Source organism: Patiria miniata, unplaced genomic scaffold, assembly GCF_015706575.1.
Source record: "Patiria miniata isolate m_02_andy unplaced genomic scaffold, ASM1570657v1 HiC_scaffold_28, whole genome shotgun sequence".
NCBI classification, from domain to species: Eukaryota; Metazoa; Echinodermata; class Asteroidea; order Valvatida; family Asterinidae; genus Patiria; species Patiria miniata.
Genome location: NW_024037067.1, coordinates 2,226,355 through 2,247,789, shown reverse-complemented (window position 1 = coordinate 2,247,789; position 21,435 = coordinate 2,226,355). Strand labels below are relative to the sequence as shown.

The 21,435-nt window shown below is 44.0% G+C and overlaps 1 protein-coding gene across 1 annotated transcript in view; it reads left to right on the top strand.

Annotated features, from left to right (window-relative positions):
• Positions 1-1,242: 1,242 nt before the first annotated feature.
• LOC119735047 (probable aconitate hydratase, mitochondrial) overlaps positions 1,243-21,435 on the top strand; it is a gene marked incomplete at its 5' end in the record, with an annotated part of 46,558 nt that continues 26,365 nt past the window's right edge. Inside the window, 5 exons of the mRNA XM_038208738.1 lie at positions 1,243-1,315; positions 17,041-17,139; positions 18,243-18,347; positions 19,566-19,657; positions 20,514-20,619. Coding sequence (XP_038064666.1) covers positions 1,243-1,315; positions 17,041-17,139; positions 18,243-18,347; positions 19,566-19,657; positions 20,514-20,619 — 475 coding nt within the window. The remainder of the gene's footprint in view (positions 1,316-17,040; positions 17,140-18,242; positions 18,348-19,565; positions 19,658-20,513; positions 20,620-21,435) is intronic.

Sequence of the window (21,435 nt, the reverse complement as noted above, 5' to 3'; positions counted from 1 at the left end):
GATTTACATGTTACATAAAATACAGTAGTTTTTAAATTAAACAGTTGTGTAACAAATGAGACAAAACTAATTCTTTTATAGGGGGACCTGGAAAGCCTTCTTTTTCTAGCTGGTTACAAATAACCCATCTCCATAAGATAATTTTTGTGTCTATAGGCTACTCTCTTTCCTGGATATTTGAAATATCATTGTGATTCGTCAAAGCATGGCCAAATGCATAGCTAGACAAACAAACCGAGACAAACAGAGAAACAAACATACCAACCGAGAAGCAGATAAATAGACAGACAACAAACAGATGTCGTTCCTGTATTAGTCAAAAAAAAATAGTTCTGCTTCTGGTTTCCCTACCTACCCTATTCTGACAGCCCCTACCCTAATTTTTTTATTGGAAAAATGAGAGAAAAAACACCCAAAACCATCAATTTCTACCTTTTACCCTTGACTACACGCAGAAGCCTCCATATGATTGTACACAAAAACATTTGCAAAAAAAATATTCCCTACCTACCTACCCTATTTTCAAATGCCATGTAATCGGAAGCAGAACTATTTTTTTTTGCTTTAGTATAGATACAAAATCAGAAGCCATGTTAATGTCATAATGGGTCCCACAGTTCATCTTCTTAAAGGTGTACAGTCTTCAAGTCCTAAATGTTCTACATGTAACAAAAACAACAACAGCGCATAAAATAATGATAATGCATTCAAAACAGAAAAACATAACCTCAATTAAAAAAACATAATGCGGAAAAGCCCTATGTTCTGTTGCAAACAGACATACACCTCTAGTTTTTATTTATGTTTTTGTTTTTTCAAGTTTTTGACCAAAAAAGGTAGTGATGAACCAATGAATGGGAATAGTTATGTGGTAGAGCGGTTTTAAATGTCTGGTTTACAACCAGTTAGGGGACTGGTCACCGATAATGGCCTGATCCATAGTCATTGCGGGACAGTAGGCCAATACAATCCATGTTGCCCCACATTAGCCACCATGTGCTTGCACCAGCGGCCAGTTGAAATCAGAATGTGCAAAAGTTATATCAAAATACAAACTGACTTCTTGCAAATGTTAAGGCAGTTGAGGTTTATGTATGAGCTTGATTCGTTGTAGGACTTGGCGTCAGTAGTTACAAGCAGTTGTAATCTGGCAGGCATATGTTAGAGAATTTTCAGTCATATTTGATAAATGTACTCTATCAAAGACTGATACTACAGTTATACATTTTTGTTGTGTATTAATTGTCATCCATTAAACTTCAGGTGATTGGTGTGAGGTTGACTGGAACGCTAAGTGGCTGGACTGCTCCTAAAGGTAATTGACAAGTTACAACTAGTCTTTGTTCATTATCCTGTTGCAGTCTTGACTGTCATACCAGCAATATCATTTCTCTTCATACCATGTCATTTGATTTTCTACTATGAAATCATGTTATTGAAGCCCTGATGTGAATGAAATGCTTTTGTGCTCATTGACTTCTGTCATCAAAATACTTACATTTGTAATTAAATAGGAATCATATAAGGCAAAAACTAGTATTTGTGTTTGTGATCATTGTATGAATGTTGTGGTGATAAAATCATTGTATGTGCGCCTGACAGGCTGCCACACTCCGAAATCTCTCCAGATATCCTTCACTTTTTTTGCCGTTTTCGTTGTTGATGTCGTTGTAAGGTCTGTGCAGATAGCATTGTCTATGAGTACTGACTCCTCTGACCTCATCTCAGTCAGGATTTCCTCCCAATCTTCTTGATATTTAAGGTAATGTTTTCGATTTACCATGGTGTTGCCTTAACGGAGTGGAGACATTTTGGCTTCTGGATACTATCCATTCAGCCTTTGTATGTGAGGATTAAACTAAGGAGTGCAATTGGATTACAACCCTTGAACACACAGTGAACAATTGACTCTCTCTGAAGTGCTCATCAGCCCCAGTATACCTGGACAATGGAACCTGCTTGGTTGTTCATGCTAGCCCTTGCCCTGGGCTCATGCACGACTGCGTGCACTGATCCAGTCTGCAGAAAACAGACTCATTTCCTACATTGTGTCTTTTGTGGCAAACTGGCCCACTGCAAACTCCTTGGAGCGAGGGTACCTTACTACAACAATTCTACTGCAACTTTTCAAATTCAGCTTCTTGAAGCAGGGGATATCAATCCCAATCCTGGTCGCGATATTTTTTATTACACAACTATCTGGGGTACTTTGTGCGCTTTCCTATGGAGCATGGTTTTTATAACCAGGCTTGTGTGGAGGCTACTATTTTTCATCTTTGTGCGGATTTCGGACTTTATTTTCCTTTAAAAAAAAGTCCTCCAGAGCCCCGGATCAGAAAAGAAAAAGAAAATTGCTGCTATACAAGTAGTATCCGACTGAAAATAACATTTCTAAGATAAAACTTGAAATTTTTGAAAAAAAGAGCAAAACCTGAAAAATGCACAGCATGGTATCGAACTCGAGACCCCTGATCATTAGCCAGCATGCCTAACCACTAGGCCACAGCGATGCTAGATCAACCTTGCAATTCATAAATTATATAGTCTACATCACTCTACTTACCTGTAGAGCGAATACTACATATGCATTGTTCCCTATGCCGGCAGGCAATTCGCTAAGAGTGTTACATACAATAGCGCCCTCACGTGTCCTACCCACGACGGCCTGTGACATGCGCACTACGTTAGCGTCCTCTTTTTCTCTTAGCCGCAGGCGAGGTATAACGTGGAATTTCAATCGACCTGAATTTCACTATTTTATTGGTACCTCTTTTGCTTGGAGAAAGCTATTTCGAAGAAATAAAGAGAAAGTATTTATTGTAGAGTTGTTCTAGTGAAGGATTTGAGTGAAAGTGAAGTAAGAAATGGGCAATTCCACACCAAAGTGGACATGACACCAAAAAATTCAAATACATGTGACTTAAACAAATTTGGCATCAAATGAAAGCTAAAAGTCTATATTTTCAAGATTTGAAGTCGGAATTTTATCTTTTATACATTTCGGTACCAAAACTAGGATTATGTAATAATCCTGTTTTAATCCTAAAAATGTGATTAATAGTGATATGAAAGTATTCTACCAATAGACACACAAAAATATGTACTAATGCCATCAGTTTCTGTCATGAGAAAGTATTGGTCTTGAAAAACCGACTAAAACTTGTTTTTAACATTTTGCGTAATTTGTTTTGCTTCAGTGACTTCTAATATTTCAGCCTTCGAAAATGTCCTTCCGTTACCGAAAAAAATACATATTTTTAATTTATTTTTAAAACTTGCAGTATGAATGCATTGAAAGTTATTGTGCAAAGCAAGTTTAGGTAGGCCTTCAATATGACATTATAACTGACACTGCTGTACTTCTTGTTTTTTAATTACAATTAATTAAATCACGTCCTTCCGTTACCAAATTGGTAACGGAAGGACGGTAACGGAAGGACAAATCGTATTTTTATCAAATGTTACGACATTTGCGCTCATGTTTGAAAAATGAAAATCACTGCAAATACATGCATGTATAATGAGCATTGAAAGGACATTCATGTGACCCACCTTCACAAAAGTGGGATAAGCAGGGCAAGGTGTTTATTACAAAGGAAGGCACAGGCATGTACAACATGTACAATGTACATGTACATATATATATATATATGCCGATGTACCAGTACTTGTACATGTATGGAGTTGTTGCAGAAAATCAAATCATAAAGTTGCTGCCATCAGCATTCATGGACAATAGAGAAAGATACGAATTCTGTGAAGCCATTCCAGAAGCAAATTAAGTCAAAAATGAGATGGCAGAAAGTACCGGTACTTTGGGGCACTTTCATTTAATTTACATGTGTAAGACATGTGAGGTGCAATCTTTGACAAATTATGCCCAAGTTAACAACTTCAGTTTGGATGTTTATAAATTAATTGTTACTACTCTAAATCATTGTAATTTGATTTCAAACATTGATTTTAGAGTTCAATTAAAAGCAACACCTAACTGAAGCCATCAGTTCTACCGGTAGATGTTTTTACCTTAAATGTACATGTAGGCTGGTCGCCCCCCCCCCCCACCCTTTAGGTAAACCTTTGAACCTACCGGTATTATTATTAAAAGTTGTTGGTGAACATGTAACCAATATATTCAAGTGTTCAAATACTGTGTATTTAAACTTTTAAGGATTGAGGTGATGGGTTTGAAGTCTATTTCTGTAGTAGTCCTGTGTTCGTGAATTATGTGTTTTGGGTTGTTTTCGTTTTTCTTTTGTTATCATTAATTAGCAGGCTTCTATCTTTATCTCAATAGTTTCTTGGGTATAATTATTTATGCCAGGTCTGCATATTGTTGATTTCACATTCAGTTACACATTTAAGCAATTTGTTTCACTTGTATAATTAGTGTAAATTCACATTTTGTTCATGCTATAATTGAGTAAACCTTTTGTCCTTCCGTTACCGTCCTTCCGTTACCAAATTATAATCTGCTTAAAACGTTGTAATTATATAACCGAAACACTTAAAGTCAAATGAAAGGTGGTATAGTATAGATAAAGCTTCAGGGATTCCATTTCCTACCTTTAAAATATAATTGCCCCATAAAATTCACAGAGTTTTTGCAAAACGCGAGTAAGTTGGAAAACCCTTGTCCGTTTTACCGTCCTTCCGTTACCGACCTCATTAATATTCATAATTCATAAACGGGAGGCATTCATGCCCCCCAAAAGTGTGGAAAATGAAAGTAGCATTATAGCAATACAAATGTGACATTTGTTTGCTGTAACTATGAACAGTGTCTGTGATACACACATTTGAAATTTTGTTTAATGAGTGAAAACGTCCTTCCGTTACCGTGGAATTGCCCAAATGAGTAAATCTAGGAAGTTGGGGAGGACTGGGTGTGTCGATAATGGAGGGACGTACATCCCACCAGACAAGCCCGAGTTCTCGGGGGACTGCACCGGTGATGGTACGTCACCGCGGCAGCAGTCCCCTAGTCGGCCCCTTCAGCCACTGCCGGCTGTCGGAGCTGACGGACCCGTTGACCAAGCGGGGGGCCGTACAACCCCACCGTCTTCGGTCAATATTCACGGGTCCGCCCAACTGAAGGGGAAACGCACCGGCAAGACAAGGAAATTGTCTGACGCCGGGGCAGTACCCAAAAAGGGACGTACGGCAAAAGGTGGCCCCGCTACGGGGCGCACCGTGCCTGTCCCTGGCCCGTCTACGGGGCACACGCAGCCGGAGGAAGTACTCCTCCATGGCTCAGTGCACCCAGGCCCACCCAGCCCCGTGATTACCACGATGCCTGGGGATGGGCTGTTATATGGCCGGTTGATCGACCGTACAGCACCCGCCTATGTTACCGGCGTGGGGGCGCTGTCGGCCGCCCGGGCTATTGATAGCGTAGAGCCGAATCCCTGGGATTCCCCCAGAGATTTAACGCTACGCTCGGAGGGCCGTGCCTCTACATCGGATTTTATTCGTTGTTCGGGCATCCCCGTGTCCCCGCAATCCTCGGCAACTACTCGGAGTCGTTCTTCAAAGAAGAAAAAATCAAAAAAGAGCCGCCGTTCCCGCCGTTCTTCGACGAGTTCTAGCGAGTCATCCGGCCGATCACACCGTGGGAAACGCCACAAGGGTGGCGACCCGATCTCACGCGATGATTTTTTGGAGGCCTTTCACTCCCTCGCGGCCTCATTGTCGGGCCGACAGGGAGATTACGGTCACAGTTGGCCGACTCCGGGCCAAAGGGACATACCGCACACGGTTAGCCGTGCGCCGGAGTCCCCTCCAGAATTACAGCCCCCACACGCCAGTCATCACGGCCGTGGTGGGGTGACTACAGACCAGCGGACAATGCCGTGCACGGAGGGCCGTGCACCGGCGTCCCCGCCCGGTATTAGTTTACACCCATCGGTGTCACTAGACTCTGAGGGGGGCTCGATACCGGGACACCGTGATGGCGCTGCTTCGCCCCCGGGGCCTGGTTCCCATTCCCCGGTGACAACTCGCCCCCCGGACTCTGACAATTCGGCGGACGAGAGCGAACTGACCCGCACCATGCAACGCCTATCGGTGGCTGAGACCGAACTTCGCCTGGTCCAACGGGATATGATCAGAGTTCTGAATCTTCCTGCTGGTACCGAACCTCCTCCTCCTGAGCGTCAGTCGTTCAAGAAGAGATCGGGACCGACGGCAGAACTGGTCCGGGCTTTTCCCACAATGCCCTTGGACCGCGTGTGCGTTGACCACATCGACGGTATAATGCACGCAAAAACATGGAGTGCCTACGCTAAACGCGTAGACTCATATTATCATTTCCCCCCAGGGGATTTTGAGAAATATTTCTCAACTCCAGTCCTGCCGGACTCGGCCATTGACAAACTCGCCGCTGACCGAGGGACAGCTTCATCCAAGGTTCCTTTTACAGACAAGACCCGTGGAAAGCTGGAGGATGTCACCCGCAGAATGGACTCGGCGGCACGCATGGGTTTGCGTGCGACGTCCTTTCTTCTTCTCCTGTCAGAGTACCTGGCACTGGGATATGAAGAAGATTCGGTGATACCAGCCGACATGATGGTGGCTGCTCTCCATTGCCTCGATCGCGGCCTGTGCTCCACTCTCGACCAGTTTGCTAGAGTGTCGACCTTAGCAACATCGTCACGCCGCACCAATGTGCTAGATGCGCTTTTCCTCCCTTCACCGGGAGCACGAAAGCGTCTCGATGATCTCCCGCTCTCAGGCCCGGACTTATTTTCTGGTAAGTTCCAGGAGGCCATGGAGGCCGAGGCAAAGCGCCTCAAGGCCACGGAGAAAATAAATCTCAAGAAACCGGCCGAGCTGAAAACCGCGGACAAGAAGAAACAGCCATCTTTTGTCATTCCCCGGCGCCGCCCCCCGGTCAGAGCGGCCCGTGGTGGATTTCGTGGGCGCGCCGATAAGGCGGTTGGCCCGCGCTATTCACAACCACATACCGGACAACAGCGTCCCCAGTCGGGACGCGGTTTCCGTGCGCCCACTCCCCGGTACACCAGGGCGTGGCGCAAGTGACTTATGCGTCTCCGGGCGGCCTCCCACCGCTGGACCCGTGGGAGGCCGCCTTCAGGAGTTCGTGGGGTCCTGGGTGCAGGTGACTTCCGACCGGTGGGTCCTCGAAACAATCAGCAGCGGTTACGCGTTTGAGTTTACGAGGACCCCCCCCGTCGGACATGCTTATTCGGACAACGCCCGTACCGCCCGACACAGCAAAACGCCGCTCCCTCGAGGAGGAGATCGACGCCCTCCTTCTAAAGAGAGCAGTTCGTGTTGTCCCCCAAGGGGGGACCCGGGCAGGTTTCATGTCGACCTTCTTCTTGGCCCCCAGGAAGGAGACCGGCGTGTGGCGTCTAATACTGAACTTAAAACCCCTCAACAAGTTCATACGTCCGAAACGTTTCCGCATGGAAACGTTACGGACCATTCTTGCATCGATCATAACACCAGCGTGGGCGGCCAGTATAGACTTGAAAGACGCGTACTTTCACGTACCGATCAGGCCGGAACATCGCAAATTCCTACGTTTCCAATACAAAAATACACTGTACGAATTTGTGGTGCTCCCGTTCGGGCTATCCACTTCTCCGCGGGTGTTCACCCGGATCGTGAAGACGATCGGGGCGGCACTGCGGCGTCGAGGGGTCATGATATTCATGTACCTCGACGATTGGCTAGTAGTGGGCCGTTCTCGAGGGGAGACGGAAGCGGCGCTCCAACTAACGTGGCAACTTGCTTCCGACCTGGGATTTCTCATCAACACCAAGAAATCCCATCCAGTCCCCTCTCAGATTCCCACCTTTCTAGGTGCATCCCTCGATCTTCGCAGGGGACTGGCCGGTCCATCGGAGGACCGCCTGCTGAACCTTCGGCAGTGTGTGTCCCTCTTCCTCCCGACGGTAGTGGCTCCGGCCCGAGCCTGGCTCAGGCTGTTGGGCCTTATGGCCAGTCTGGTAGACTTAGTGGATTTTTGCAGGCTGCGGATGAGGCCAATTCAACTTCACCTGCTGTCTTTCTACAGACCCCGCTGGCACCCGATCGACCATCCGGTGCCCACTACGTCTTGGCTAGTCCCCCACCTTTGTTGGTGGCTAGTCGAGGCCAATATAACGCAGGGCCGCGTTTTCCGCCCGCCCCGCCCGTCGGTACTTATCACAACCGACGCGTCAGGGTACGGCTGGGGGCTACCCTCCACCCGCGACAGGTCGCGGGCGTATGGGGCCCCGCACATCAGTCATCCCACATCAACGTCCTGGAAATGCTGGCAGTCACCAACGCACTAAAACATTTCCAGTCCGACGTCAGAGGGCAAGCAGTCCTGGTACGATGCGACAACGCCACAGTGGTGGCATACATCAATCACCAGGGTGGCACTCGGTCAGGCCATCTGTGTGCACTAACGTGGGATCTCACCCTCTGGTGCATACATCACGGGATAGCCCTGTCGGCAGTCCACATCCCGGGGGAAGAGAACGTCACAGCCGACGCTCTCTCCAGAGGCTGGATCGCCCCGACAGAGTGGTCACTGCTCCCACAGGTGGCTCAGTCGATCTTCAGACTAATCGACCGGCCGCATGTGGACCTATTCGCGTCGCGAATGAACAATCAGCTACCGATCTACTGCGCGAGGGGCCCAGATCCCAACGCGTGGCAGACTGATGCACTGTCGGTGCGGTGGGACAGCCTACTGGCCTATGCCTTCCCACCCATCTCCCTCGTTTCTCGAGTGCTGACCAAGATCGAGCAGGAGGATTGCCGAATTCTCCTCATAGCCCCGTTCTGGCCCCGCCAGCCGTGGTTTCCCCGGCTCGTCCGACTCTTGGTTCACCGCCCGGTAATTCTACCGAGGAGGGCCGATCTCCTTTATCAGCCCAGCTCGGGAATCAATCACCAGGCTCCGGGGGATCTTCACCTGACGTGCTGGGTATTGTCACGCGATCCCTCTGCTCAGCAGGCCTTTCGCGACGAGCTGCAACAATTGCAGCCCAGTCCCGTAGAGCCTCAACCAGAAAGGTGTATGATAGCCGACTACGCCATTTCTTTAAATGGTGTAGACGGCAATCCATTCATCCCCCCAATACTTCTGTAGGGGAAGTGGGGGATTTCCTCCTATACCTTTTTAACAGTGGGCTCACGACGGCCACGGTAAAAAATTATCGATCGGCCGTTGCCGCGATCCATCAGGGATTTTCGGACGGTTCCTCCGTTTCCGGCAACCCTGCAATTAGCCAACTGATCAAGGGGATGTTTAATACTCGTCCCCCAGTACGCACATTAATCCCATCTTGGGACCTCTTCGGTGTATTATCTACACTGGCGAAGGCTCCCTTTGAACCAATGAATTGCTCAACTTTGTTACAGCTCTCCATCAAAGTAGCTTTTCTATTGGCTGTTGCTACGTCCCGACGACGTAGCGAACTACACTCGTTATCGATACAGACAGGACACATCCAGTGGGAACCGGGGGGTGTCCGCCTGATCCCTACGGCCGGTTTTCTCGCAAAGAACCAGTCGGAGACCTTTATGCCCCCGGACATCTTTGTCCCGGACATCAAGTCTTTTTCGAACAAGACAAACGACAAACTTTGGTGCCCAGTTCGAGCACTTAAGTGGTATGTCAACCGTACGAAGTCACTTCGTACGGGACACGAAAAATTGTTCATCACGACGACCCCGCCCCATGGGCCGGCGTCCCGCGATACAATCACTCGCTGGATCGTGACAGCTATCCGGTCCGTACCGGGCGGCTGGCCAGCGACCCAGGGACCCATTCGAGCGCATGAGGTCAGGGGAGTGTCCACCTCGTGGGCCTTTTTTAAGGGTGTCCCCCTAGGTGACATCGTCAAGGCAGCCTGCTGAAAGAACCCTAACACGTTCTCCGAATGCTACCTGAAGGATGTCCTCCAGGCAGATGGCAAGGCTGGAAGAGAAGTGCTGCTAGCGGCCAGTCGAGCCTCACGGAAGCACTAACAGGTGAGCATATAAATATACATATATATATTTGTATGGGCATTAAGTTTACTTAGGTGTACCTATCATGTGTTCATTCCCATAATGGTTGCACCCCCTGACTTTTTGCGCACGAGCTCTTTGGGTTCCCCTGACGAGGTGAAACCTAGAGCGTCTGGGGTGTAGGTTTTTTGGTTTGGTGTTGTTTGCCTTTGGACACGCCTCGTGTCCTACACCCCTGTAGACATACGGTAATTTGCGTATACCCACCGCCTTACTCGGTGCGAGTCTATGCATATGTAGTATTCGCTCTACAGGTAAGTAGAGTGATGTAGACTCCCCCCCCCCCCCCCCCACAGTAGTGTGGTTGGGGTCTACGAGCGAATACTTACCTGTAGAGCACCCCTCCCTCCTTCCCCACTATACTCGATTCCTTGAGTGCTTACGTAAGTAACGCTTGAGAAAAAGAGGACGCTAACGTAGTGCGCATGTCACAGGGTGTCGTGGGTAGGACACGTGAGGGGGCTATTGTATTTAAAACTCTTAGCGAATTGCCTGCCGGCATAGGGAACAATGCATATGTAGTATTCGCTCTACAGGTAAGTATTCGCTCGTAGACCCCAACCACACTACTGTGGGGGGGGACTTTCACACACGTGCAGAGAGTATGCGTGCGCGCGCGTAGGTAAAAGGTTACAGGATTGTATATGCGGCGCTCTACAATCCTATAACCTTGATTCAAGTCGCCTGAAAAATGGTTACCCTGTACTATTGTGTAAATAAAAAATTCGCATCCTGGTCCATGCGTGAGAGGATTGCATCCCCCTGAAAACATGTGGCCATCTGAAATTGCAGACTGGCTCCCGACCTGCACTATTCCGCGGACGATTTCCGATGACTTTATGACCCAACGCACAATTTTCTATTGACACCTGGCATTGGATTAAATCCCTGAATATTCATTCTAAACCCCTCATCACCCAAAGAGGATGCAGAGCTGGTATCCGCAAACAACGCCCTTCGTCAGTCTGTTACCGCTAGACCTATACCAGTCCTTCATCGTTCCAGATCACCAAATTAGCTTACACATAGACCAGGTCCTAACTTAACAATCTCCATGCCATTAAATGTGTTCCGAATTTACATGAGGTAAATCTCAGCATTTGCGTGTTGAATGCCCGTTCCATCCGCAATAAGACGGCCCTTCTGTGTGATGACATTACCATCAGAGATATCGATGTAATTTTCCTGAGTGAAACGTGGCTTTACCCAGATGAACATGTTGTCATTGGTGAATCTTACCCTGGTGGCTACTCCTTTATCAACTCTCCACGCAGTGGGACTGATTTTCATGGAGGCGTTGGCGTGATATACAAAGCACAACTCAATTTCACAGCTATCCCCAGCCCTATAACTTCCACCACCTCCGAGCACGCCTTAATTACAGACCATATCAAGTCTATTCTGTTTGCCGTTGTTTACAGACCACTACCATCACAGTCAAATAAACTCAGATCAGCTGATTTCCTGATTTTCTGAATTTGACACCTTCCTATCTGAGATAGCAAACATCCCTGGTAAACATCTCATACTTGGTGGCTTTAATGTCCATGTTGACGAGCCAACCAAATCTGAATCCTCCAGATTTTTAACTGCCCTTTCCAGTGCAGATTTTCATCAGTTTGTGTCTGGCCCTACTCACAAATATGGCCACATCTAGTTATTGGCCGTCTGGAGGACAACTTGGTTCATAACTTTGCTATACACAAGAGCTTATTGTCCGATCATCATGCCATCCATTTCAAACTTTATCCTAAAAAACCTGATCTTCCGAGAATTCATACAGAATTGCGCGGCTTTCGAGATCTGGACACTGACGCCCTCGCGCGTGACCTTAACGACCAGCTCATACCATTACTTGGACTTCTGAATGTTGACGACCAAGTTAATTTCTTCACTGACACTGTTCGCCAAATCCTAGATAAGCACTGCCCTCGTAGAATACTTGACCGTACTATTCGACCTAGATCACCCTGGTATAACAGCAAGATCCATGCAGCAAGACGAGTTAGGCGGCGACTTGAAAAAGTTTTTTTTTCAATGAAAGATGATGTCTCAAAACCGCCAAACTCACTGGTTTGACTAGTCTAGGGGCTAGACGTTGTTCTTGTTTGCTACGCCGATAACTGGCCACCGCTATAACCGGCCACCGCGAGAGGGTGCTATCACACCCACGAACCTGTCAGAACAACGTCTAGGGTACTTGCTTAAATTTCCCCCCGAAAAATGGGGGGAACTAGTGTGCGTGCGCCAATTTTGTATGTAATTTCCTCTTCATGCACGCGCACTCACGAAACAGATCTGCCACAAAACTGCACAATAGTACAATAGTCTGGTAGCTCGCTATACTACTGGCTGGACGTTTCAGACATACAGTGGATAATTGTCTGCTGAGCCGCGGGTTGCCATCTGGCCGTGTACGACGCCGGGCCCGTCCGGGGTAGCATTGCAGTACGCTCGCACTGTTTGGTTTGTAAAATACGACGGAGAAATGGTGGAGAAGTTGCCATTTCCAACTTAGCGCAGTATGATACACCAAAGTATAGCGCCGTAGGCGCCGTACACGTACACGCACACACGTACACATCAGTGCGACCGTAAGGTCAGAGCTAAATTCTGCTAAATGCACATAAAAAATCTGTCAGATTTATCAAAAATCTGCCAAATTCCCCAGAATTACTCGAAATACACTATAAACATTTAAAATCACATGTAGATTGGTAGTATTACCCATAATTCACATTATAAACATTCTACAGTCACATAAAGATGTTATGAAATTATCCAGTAAATTTCGGGGAAAATGCAGATTCGGCCACGACGATGTTTCCCAGTGAACTTCAGCACCTAGACCCAGAGTTGTAACGAGTCACTGATTTTTGTGACTCGAGTCTAGTCGAGTCATTTTAAAGAAGTGAATAGAATCGAGTCGAGTCAAAGGTCGAGTCGAGTCGAGACAAATATTTAGCTCGAGTCAATTCGAGTCACGATTATTTGAACACTATGTATACCAAAATTTATAAAAGGAGGCCATAACTTTAGCGAGCGTTCAAATCCAAAAGCTTCATAAGAAATCGCCAAAAACCGATGATGAAACAGCGAATTAGAAAATGTGTTTAAAAATCTGGTTCCCGGATGGTATTTTGTGCGTTCTAGAACCATGAGGTGGGAGTCTGTGACACTTGTATATTTGTACATGACTGCTATTTGCAAAGTAAAGTGAGCATAAATTTTGCACCGTAAGTCATTGCGAATACTTTTCGCAAAGTTGCGCTTTATATTTTTGGGACTCGATCGAGTCTTAATTATCAGCCTTCGCTCGAGTCGAGTCGAGTCCTTTGATGAGGGACTGGAGTCGAGTTGAGTTATTTACTCGCAGTAAAGTCCAGTTGAGTCATTTACCCTTAGGGACTCGAGTCGAGTCGAGTCACCAAAAATTGTGACTCGAGTCGGACTTGAGTCGAGTAATTGACTCGAGTCATTACAACTCTGCCTAGACCAGCCAACTTGTCCCATTATGCCAGGGTTTGTTTGAAAGGATTGAAGCTTTTTAAACAAATATGTATCATTTTTTGTTCAAATTTGTTGTTCAGATTTGTTTATTTTTTGTTCAAATTTGCTGTTCTCATCAAATCAAATTTACAACCATTTTTGCAGAATTCTGCCAGAAATCTGCCCCCCAAAATTCCAGTCTGTCAAATTTTCTGTCAAACTCTCGTTTTTTTTACAAAATTCTGACAAAGTTAGCCGAAAATGGGCTAAAACGGTCACCTTGGTACACATGCACCATTACATGTACATGTATACACATATTGTACATCATGATTCAATCCGTGGGATACGGTGCGGTATGGTACGTCAGGGTATTAGACTATGAATATGCATGTATTTGGGGTAATTATGCAACATATATAATGCGCGCTACATACATTAGGCAAAACAGATGCGCGCGCATTACACAACCAATAGCAAGTCCCCTAGACGTTGTTCTGACAGGTTCGTGGGTGTGATAGCGCCCTCTCGCGGCGGCCGGTTATAGCGGTGGCCGGTTATCGGCGCAGCAAACAAGAACAACGTCTAGCCCCTAGACTATGGTTTGACTGGAATCCTGCTGCTGCACAATTTTAACGTGTTTTTTTTTATTGAGTTATGGTCGAGAATAAGCTTTATGTGGCCTCTCTGGACTCCCATATATTTGCACTAAGTTTAGTCGGGCACCATTTGCAGTCATCAGCCAACATTTGAAGCAAAAAATCAGGTAAAAAAAAAAAAAAAGGCGCGTCGCCGCACCACTTTTTGGGCAAGCTCCATACCAGAAAATGCCCACCAACGATTCATGATTGTTACAATTGTATATAAATGTAGTCAGCCTCGCTGATCTGACAGTAGATAACCAGTGGCCAGCTGTACTTGACATAGTTTAGCAGTGCGTCTTTCCTGAGATCAACCACGTGGTGGCCCGGGGACATTATTTAGTCCATGGGTTGGTTGGTGGGTCTGGCTGGGATCGTTTATTCATGAATACTTCCTTCAGTCACTCCATCAGACGTCACTTTTGTAAAATGTAGCACATTTTCCTTCAAATACACAAAACTATCAAACATGTACATGTAACTCTAATTTCCGAGACGTCTTCTCGATTTGTTGAGCATTTTAACAAGTTAAATCACTATCCATCTTCAACTATACATCGCCTGCAAGAGATTAGAAAACAACAAACATTATTTTATCGCAACATTTCCAAAGTCTCCTTGTAAATTTCAGTGTGGCCGATGTTTCTTCGGATATTATTTGAGCAGTTGCCATTATCCACTGTCGTCACCGCACAGGTCTATTGTACTACCGTGCTGTGGGCACCCAGCGTGACCATTTCATTGTGCTATTGTTAGGCAATTTTGGGCGTGATCCCGCGGTGGATTAGGAACAATAGGCCTGTTCCTCCCGTGCGCTCGCGTCGGAACAGGAACAATCCTTTTGATCTCCTCCCTTAATTCCTTCTTTTCTACAGGTACCTTCCCGCAAGACTTGTCTCGGGCCATTGTCACACCTATCCTCAAAAAGCCCAATCGGGATCAAAATGAGTTCAAGAACTACCGTCCGGTTTCTAATATTCCTTTTCTTTCCAAGGTTATCGAAAAGGTTGTCCTGAATTGTGTCAACAATCACGTGGAAGACAACTACCTGCACCAATCATTCCAGTCTGCCTATAAGGCCAATCATAGCACTGAGACAGGTCTCTTATTGGTGAAGGATGACATAATGCGTGCTGTCGACAAAAAGATGGCTGTATTACTTGTCATGTTAGACTTGTCTTCGGCTTTCGACACTGTAGATCACAATATTCTGATTACGAGACATCATAAAACCTTTGGTATCAATGATGTTTCCCTAAGCTGGTTCAAGAGCTACTTTGAGGGACGTCGAAGTCGTGTTTGTGTTGGTAGTGTTTGTTCCGACGAGCAATCTGTTGATTTCGGCGTCCCTCAAGGCTCAGTGATTGGACCATTGCTCTTTACATTCTACACTAAGCCTGTTTCTGACATAATTGAGAATCACAATTTACATTACCACATTTATGCAGATGAAACCCAACTTTACACCTATTTTAATCCTTCCATCCCTGGGGATTCAGACAAAGCACTCGACAGGCTTTCTACCTGTATCATGAACATCAGACACTGGATGGGTTCTAACAAACTCAAGCTCAGTGATGCCAAAACAGAATTTTTCGTTGCAGCATCACCTCGAGTCATCAACTCACTGACGGATCTCGCACTTCATGTTGGAGAAACCATTATTCGGCCATCTCACACAATTAGAAATCTAGGGGTTATCTTTGATTCAACAATGTTTATGCCACATCATGTTACAAATGTTTGTAAATCCTTAAACTTTCACCTCTGCAACATAAATCGCATTCGCAAATTCATTGATCAACACACCTGTCATCATGCTGTACGCTCTGTTTTCACGTCTCACCTGACTATTGTAATTTCTTACTGTACGGTATTAGCCAAGGTGACATCAACAGACTACAAAAACTTCAAAATCGTTCTGCCAGGCTTGTTTTCTCAGTTGGCAGATCTGAAGATGCTTCCAGTCTTATTCAGCAGCTACCGGTACACTGGTTACCACTCAAACATCGCATCCTTTTCAAATTACTCATGCATGTCTACAAGTCACAACACTACACAGCTCCCCCTTACTTGGTTGAACTTCTTTCCTTTCATGAACCTGGTAGGGAGGTGCTCAGGTCTTCATCTGACAAATCCCGCTTCTGGACAGCCGTCACCACCAAGAGTACAGGAGACAAAGCATTGTCCTTTGCAGGTCCTAAAGAATGGAACAAGATCCCATCACACATCAGAGACTCTCAATCTATCCACATTTTCAAGAAACTTCTCAAAACCCATCTCTTTGTTCTATACCACTAGCTCTTCTTGATTGTTTCTTCTCTGTAAAGCGCTTTGATCTTGCTAAAAGCGCTATATAAATCACCAGTTTATTATTATATGTATTAGTTATTATTATTATTCTTATTACTATTATTATTATTATCACAATCACCAACAGTTTGTTATATACCATACAATGACAACTCTATATTACTAGTTGAAAGTTGCCATTTCTCCTGGCTTTTATATGAAACCACCAGATTTATTAATTTGTAGTTTAGTTCTATAACATTCATTCCGTTGAATGTCTAGCTAACCAACTTCATAGTTTCATGATTTCATTTACATTTCCCGTCCATGATCTTTCAAAATCCACAAGGATGTTTGGTAGGATTGTGGAGGATTCAAGAAAGTACAACCAAGCCACTTGCACTTTACTTGTAGCTGAATGCTTCAGGAAAGTGTAAGTACAAACAAAGTGCCATTGGTTTCCTGCTCAGCGGTGGATTTTGGAGACTCCAGCAAGTTTTCTAGCAAACAAATACCCAGGAAGTCAAGACCAATGTTAAGTAGTGAACGTTAATAATCGAACTGCAACCATTGTCTTCCACAGATGTGATTTTGAAGGTTGCAGGCATTTTGACTGTGAAAGGAGGCACAGGTGCAATTGTTGAGTACTTTGGACCAGGTGTAGACTCCATATCATGCACAGGTACTGGAACTGTTTGGAAAAAAACTTACATGAAGAACATTTTGACATAACTTTTGATAGTTTTAATGACAATTTTAAGTTGTCAAAGCAGCTATTCTCCAGATTCATAATTGTCCATGTCTCTTACTTGAAATCTCTAGATATGTCAAATAGGCCAACATTGTTCATTGTGATGAATTTCATTAAAACTTACGCATCTGTTTAGTAGATTTCAGCTGGTGGTAGTCCTTACATTGAATAAGTGAAAAGCTCCATTACTAGAGCTAATGGTGTATCTTAGTCTGGTACCTTGGGACATTGAGGGTTGAGGCTTGGCTTTAGACTGACAATCCCATCACCATAGAAAAGGACAAACGCTTGGGCAACCGGACAAGTGATGTTACTATTGAAATCCAGTCTTGATGAGGGAAAGGGAGAGCGTATGTACATGACACTTGGAGTATATTAACAATGCCCAGGGCTAATAGACCATTGTACTAACAAGTGTTATTTTATATGCGCATGTGTAGAAACAGTAAACAGAGGCTAAAGCACAAGTAGTACATTGACAATGAATGTGCCTATGAATATTTTGGCCATATATCTTAAGTTATCTTGGCAATCCTTCAGAATCAACATGAATGTTGATACTGAGTCAAAATGGGTGAAGAGGGGGACAGAACCAAGAGAAAATTATGGGATTGTTTGACTGTCTATTTTATTATGGGAGCACAGAGGGGTCACAAGAAATAAAAATGTGTGTTTGCAGTGAGACACTGATGCACCAAAGTGAGATGAGTTGCCACAGCACTATCCAGTATGTACATGTAATTATACCTCGTCACAGTGAGATTACACACCAAACAGTTTCTGCCCTATCCTGCTGCAGAAAAAGACTTCAATGTCTCATTGACCCTATAGCTTCCATTAAAAAAAAATGCAGTCAGATAATGAAACATATCACAAAACCCCAATACTTCATAGAAACATGTAGGTTCTTGTTTTAATCATAATGCTTCTGTTTCAACGCTTAAATCCCACTCTCCCAGTTTTCTTTTACTTTGTGTGTTCAGAATATGGAACCTTTATGAAATACAATTGTTTTTGTTTGTGTTTTGTGTAAGGAATGGGGACAATATGTAATATGGGAGCAGAGATAGGAGCCACAACATCTATCTTTCCCTTCAACAGTCGCATGGTGGATTACCTGAGGGCAACAAATAGGGAAGGTCAGTATGCTATTCTTTCTGAACAGTTACCCATTAAGGACTATAAAACCTTCATAAATATGACAAAATAAAACATGTCAGATGAATTCTGATTTGGATTTATGATTAAAATATATTTCAGTTTTGTCTGAATTTTTTCTCCAATAACCGCCTTACATGTACATCCAAAAACGATATCAGGCCCCTGCAGTGGGCATACAAGATGATTTCTTGTATGTGTGTCTCAGACCATAATGGACCATATTTAAGGTAATACATGTATACAACATTTGCAAACACCAAAAAACAGAACTACCAAATTATGAAATATCTTACTTGGCTATAAGTGAATAATAGTCTTAAGCATCCTGTGATATCATGGCACCTGGTGTGCTGTCATTTTCAAGAAAAGTGGAATTTTTCTATCGACTTTCAACAATGGTCAGCCGACCATTGTTGGACAAAAAAACTGACTTTTTTCAAATGCTGCCCCCAATTTACCAAATTTAGTTAGTCCACATTTGTGATGCGATCAAACTAAATGAGTCGTTTGTGAGGACCTTTCATTTGGAGATTCAGGTCAAAATAGGGCCACTTCATCACATCACTTTATCACATCTCTTGGTGTTCCGACTTCCATAATTTTTGAACTAAATACATGTATGGTATCAGCATGCGGTTTTCACAGTAGTAGTGCTGAGATTGTACTCTTTTCAAATCTGTAAAAAAAAAATTGACCAGGGTCGACACATTTAGCTTGATCACATCACATTTTGTTTGCAATCGGAATACACATCCGTGAACGAGTGCAAGCCAGCTAGTCTGGTTCACTGACCTGACAATACCCCGACGTCTATAAATTGCTCCATTTCGTCTAAAGTAGGGTCAAGGAACCAGACTACAAGAACAGCATTTTTTTCTTGGTTTCCAGCATTTATGAACACAAAACTTTAAAAACAGGTCAGTGTAACAATATTTGCTATAAAATACTAACCCCCAAATCCATCCATTTCTGAAAATTACAGCAAAAGCAAATGTTGTATATCACCTATAATTAATAATTGACATTGTGCCAAAATGCATTAAGGTTAAAGGTACCAAGAAAATTAGGGGAGGAATCAAAGAAAACCATTTTTGAAAAAAGGTTGATATTTTGAAGAATGATCCATTAAGACCTTACAATCCTGGGACTTTTTCAGTGGTTGATGCAGTGAACTATGTTGTATTATTCTTGATCAGAGATTGCAACCCTTGCTGGTGGATACAGACATATCTTGACAGCGGACGAAGGGGCTGAATATGATGAAGTTATTGAAGTTAACCTCAGTGAGGTAAGCTACCAAATTAAAACATAGTCAGATATTTTAAAATCAGAGAATACATGTACGTTTACAAAAAGAATTTGTCTTTTGCACTATTGTCCCAAGTGTTGATTAGATTTTTGCTCAACTCTTGAAGTTGAGAAACTGTGTCGTAAATTTTGTGACTAGAGAAAGGCAACTTATATCTTAAACCAAACAATTGGCCATCCCTTTGACTTTCGGGTTTGTTCCACTGCCAAATTTAGGCCCATTTCCTGATTGCAGGTAACAAAATAAAACTTGTGAAACCTTTTCAAGTTGTGCAACTTGGTAAGAAGAAAATGGTCTGATCCAATTTCCATAAATTACTGTTAATGCGTTGTTTTATAATGAATCACTTTAGGCAAATGATGACAACTTATGTAAGGTAGAAATAGTCAATATTGGTGCCCAATTCATGTTATCTCAGCTCTGCAATATTCTTGTGCAAGATCACATTAGTGTGATGATGGGACATCTACCCAGTCTTGTGTCTATTGCTCAGTAGTTGTGTCTGGATCATTGCGTACGTAACTGGTCTTACATGTACCATTGTATCTGTGGACTCATTGTCTCATTGTGTACTGAAAGGGTAAAAAGTACCTCATGTACTAATTTCTTTCTACATCTGGGGCTCTGGTGAAATAGTGGAAGTTTTTTCTCTGACTACATCTATTTTTTTCTCAAGTTAAGAGGAAGCAGCAATAAAAAATAATATGTGTCAAATTTGAAGGTGTATCTTTTATTGTTAACTTAATGTAAAGGGAATGTAAACTTCCACATGTTAGGTTACTGTGTGTGATGATTTGTCAATAGTCTTCTAATCAGCTGGTTTGTTGTCATGTAGCTTGAACCTCATGTGAATGGCCCATTCACACCAGACCTTGCTCATCCAATCTCACACCTGGGAAAGAATGCTGCAGAAAAAGACTGGCCAGTGGAGGTTAAAGTTGGTAAGTGTTGCAAACACAGGTTACAAAAATTGCCGTTATTGTAAATCAAATGATTCCTTATTCTGATAGAGCTAGATAGGTATTGCTATAGCCTGCATCGTCCTTGTTCTGTAGCAGACCCATGTGATGCCTGGATACTTACACAGTTAATTTCTTTCAATATTAAACTTTAGTTGAAGGGTTGCCCTTGGGAAAGATGACATGTGTGTTGATGAAGGTTAAAGGTAGAGTACATCATTTGTAATTTGTGCATTTGTTTCAAGCAACAAATGTGCTCAAAATCTAAAGATGGGTGCTTAATAACTAACCTGATGAATATTTAGCTCAGTGAATGCTGTATATCCCGAGAAAAACAATATTTTAGGATCTCGATTTCAAATCAAAAGTTGCCGAGTCATGTTTTGAATTGCGCCCAGATTCAGGGTCCAGGACATGTTCTCATTCAGGCAATTGCAGCTACGTGATGTCGCGCACTGAACTGACGAATTATACAGAGATGCCACCTTTTCGGTTTAAACCGGAATTCTGGTTTTAAAAAAATCTAAAAAAATTCTGGTTTTTTGGTCGTCAAAAAAAAACACTGGAAAAAGAGTAGAAAAACTGTGAAAATGGGTTATTTTTACCTCGTTTTTAATAGCGCTCTCGATAGCGTACACACGGCGCAACGTTGTTTGTTGATGTGGCCAACGTACATACAGTACTTGCAAGCAGTATACAACGGCGCTTGCTCGCGCGCTGCATGCACCGCGTGCGGGGGTGTTGTGTGCTAAGCACACGTAGAATTCAGCCTGGAAATCAAGTCTATCATTTCAGTTA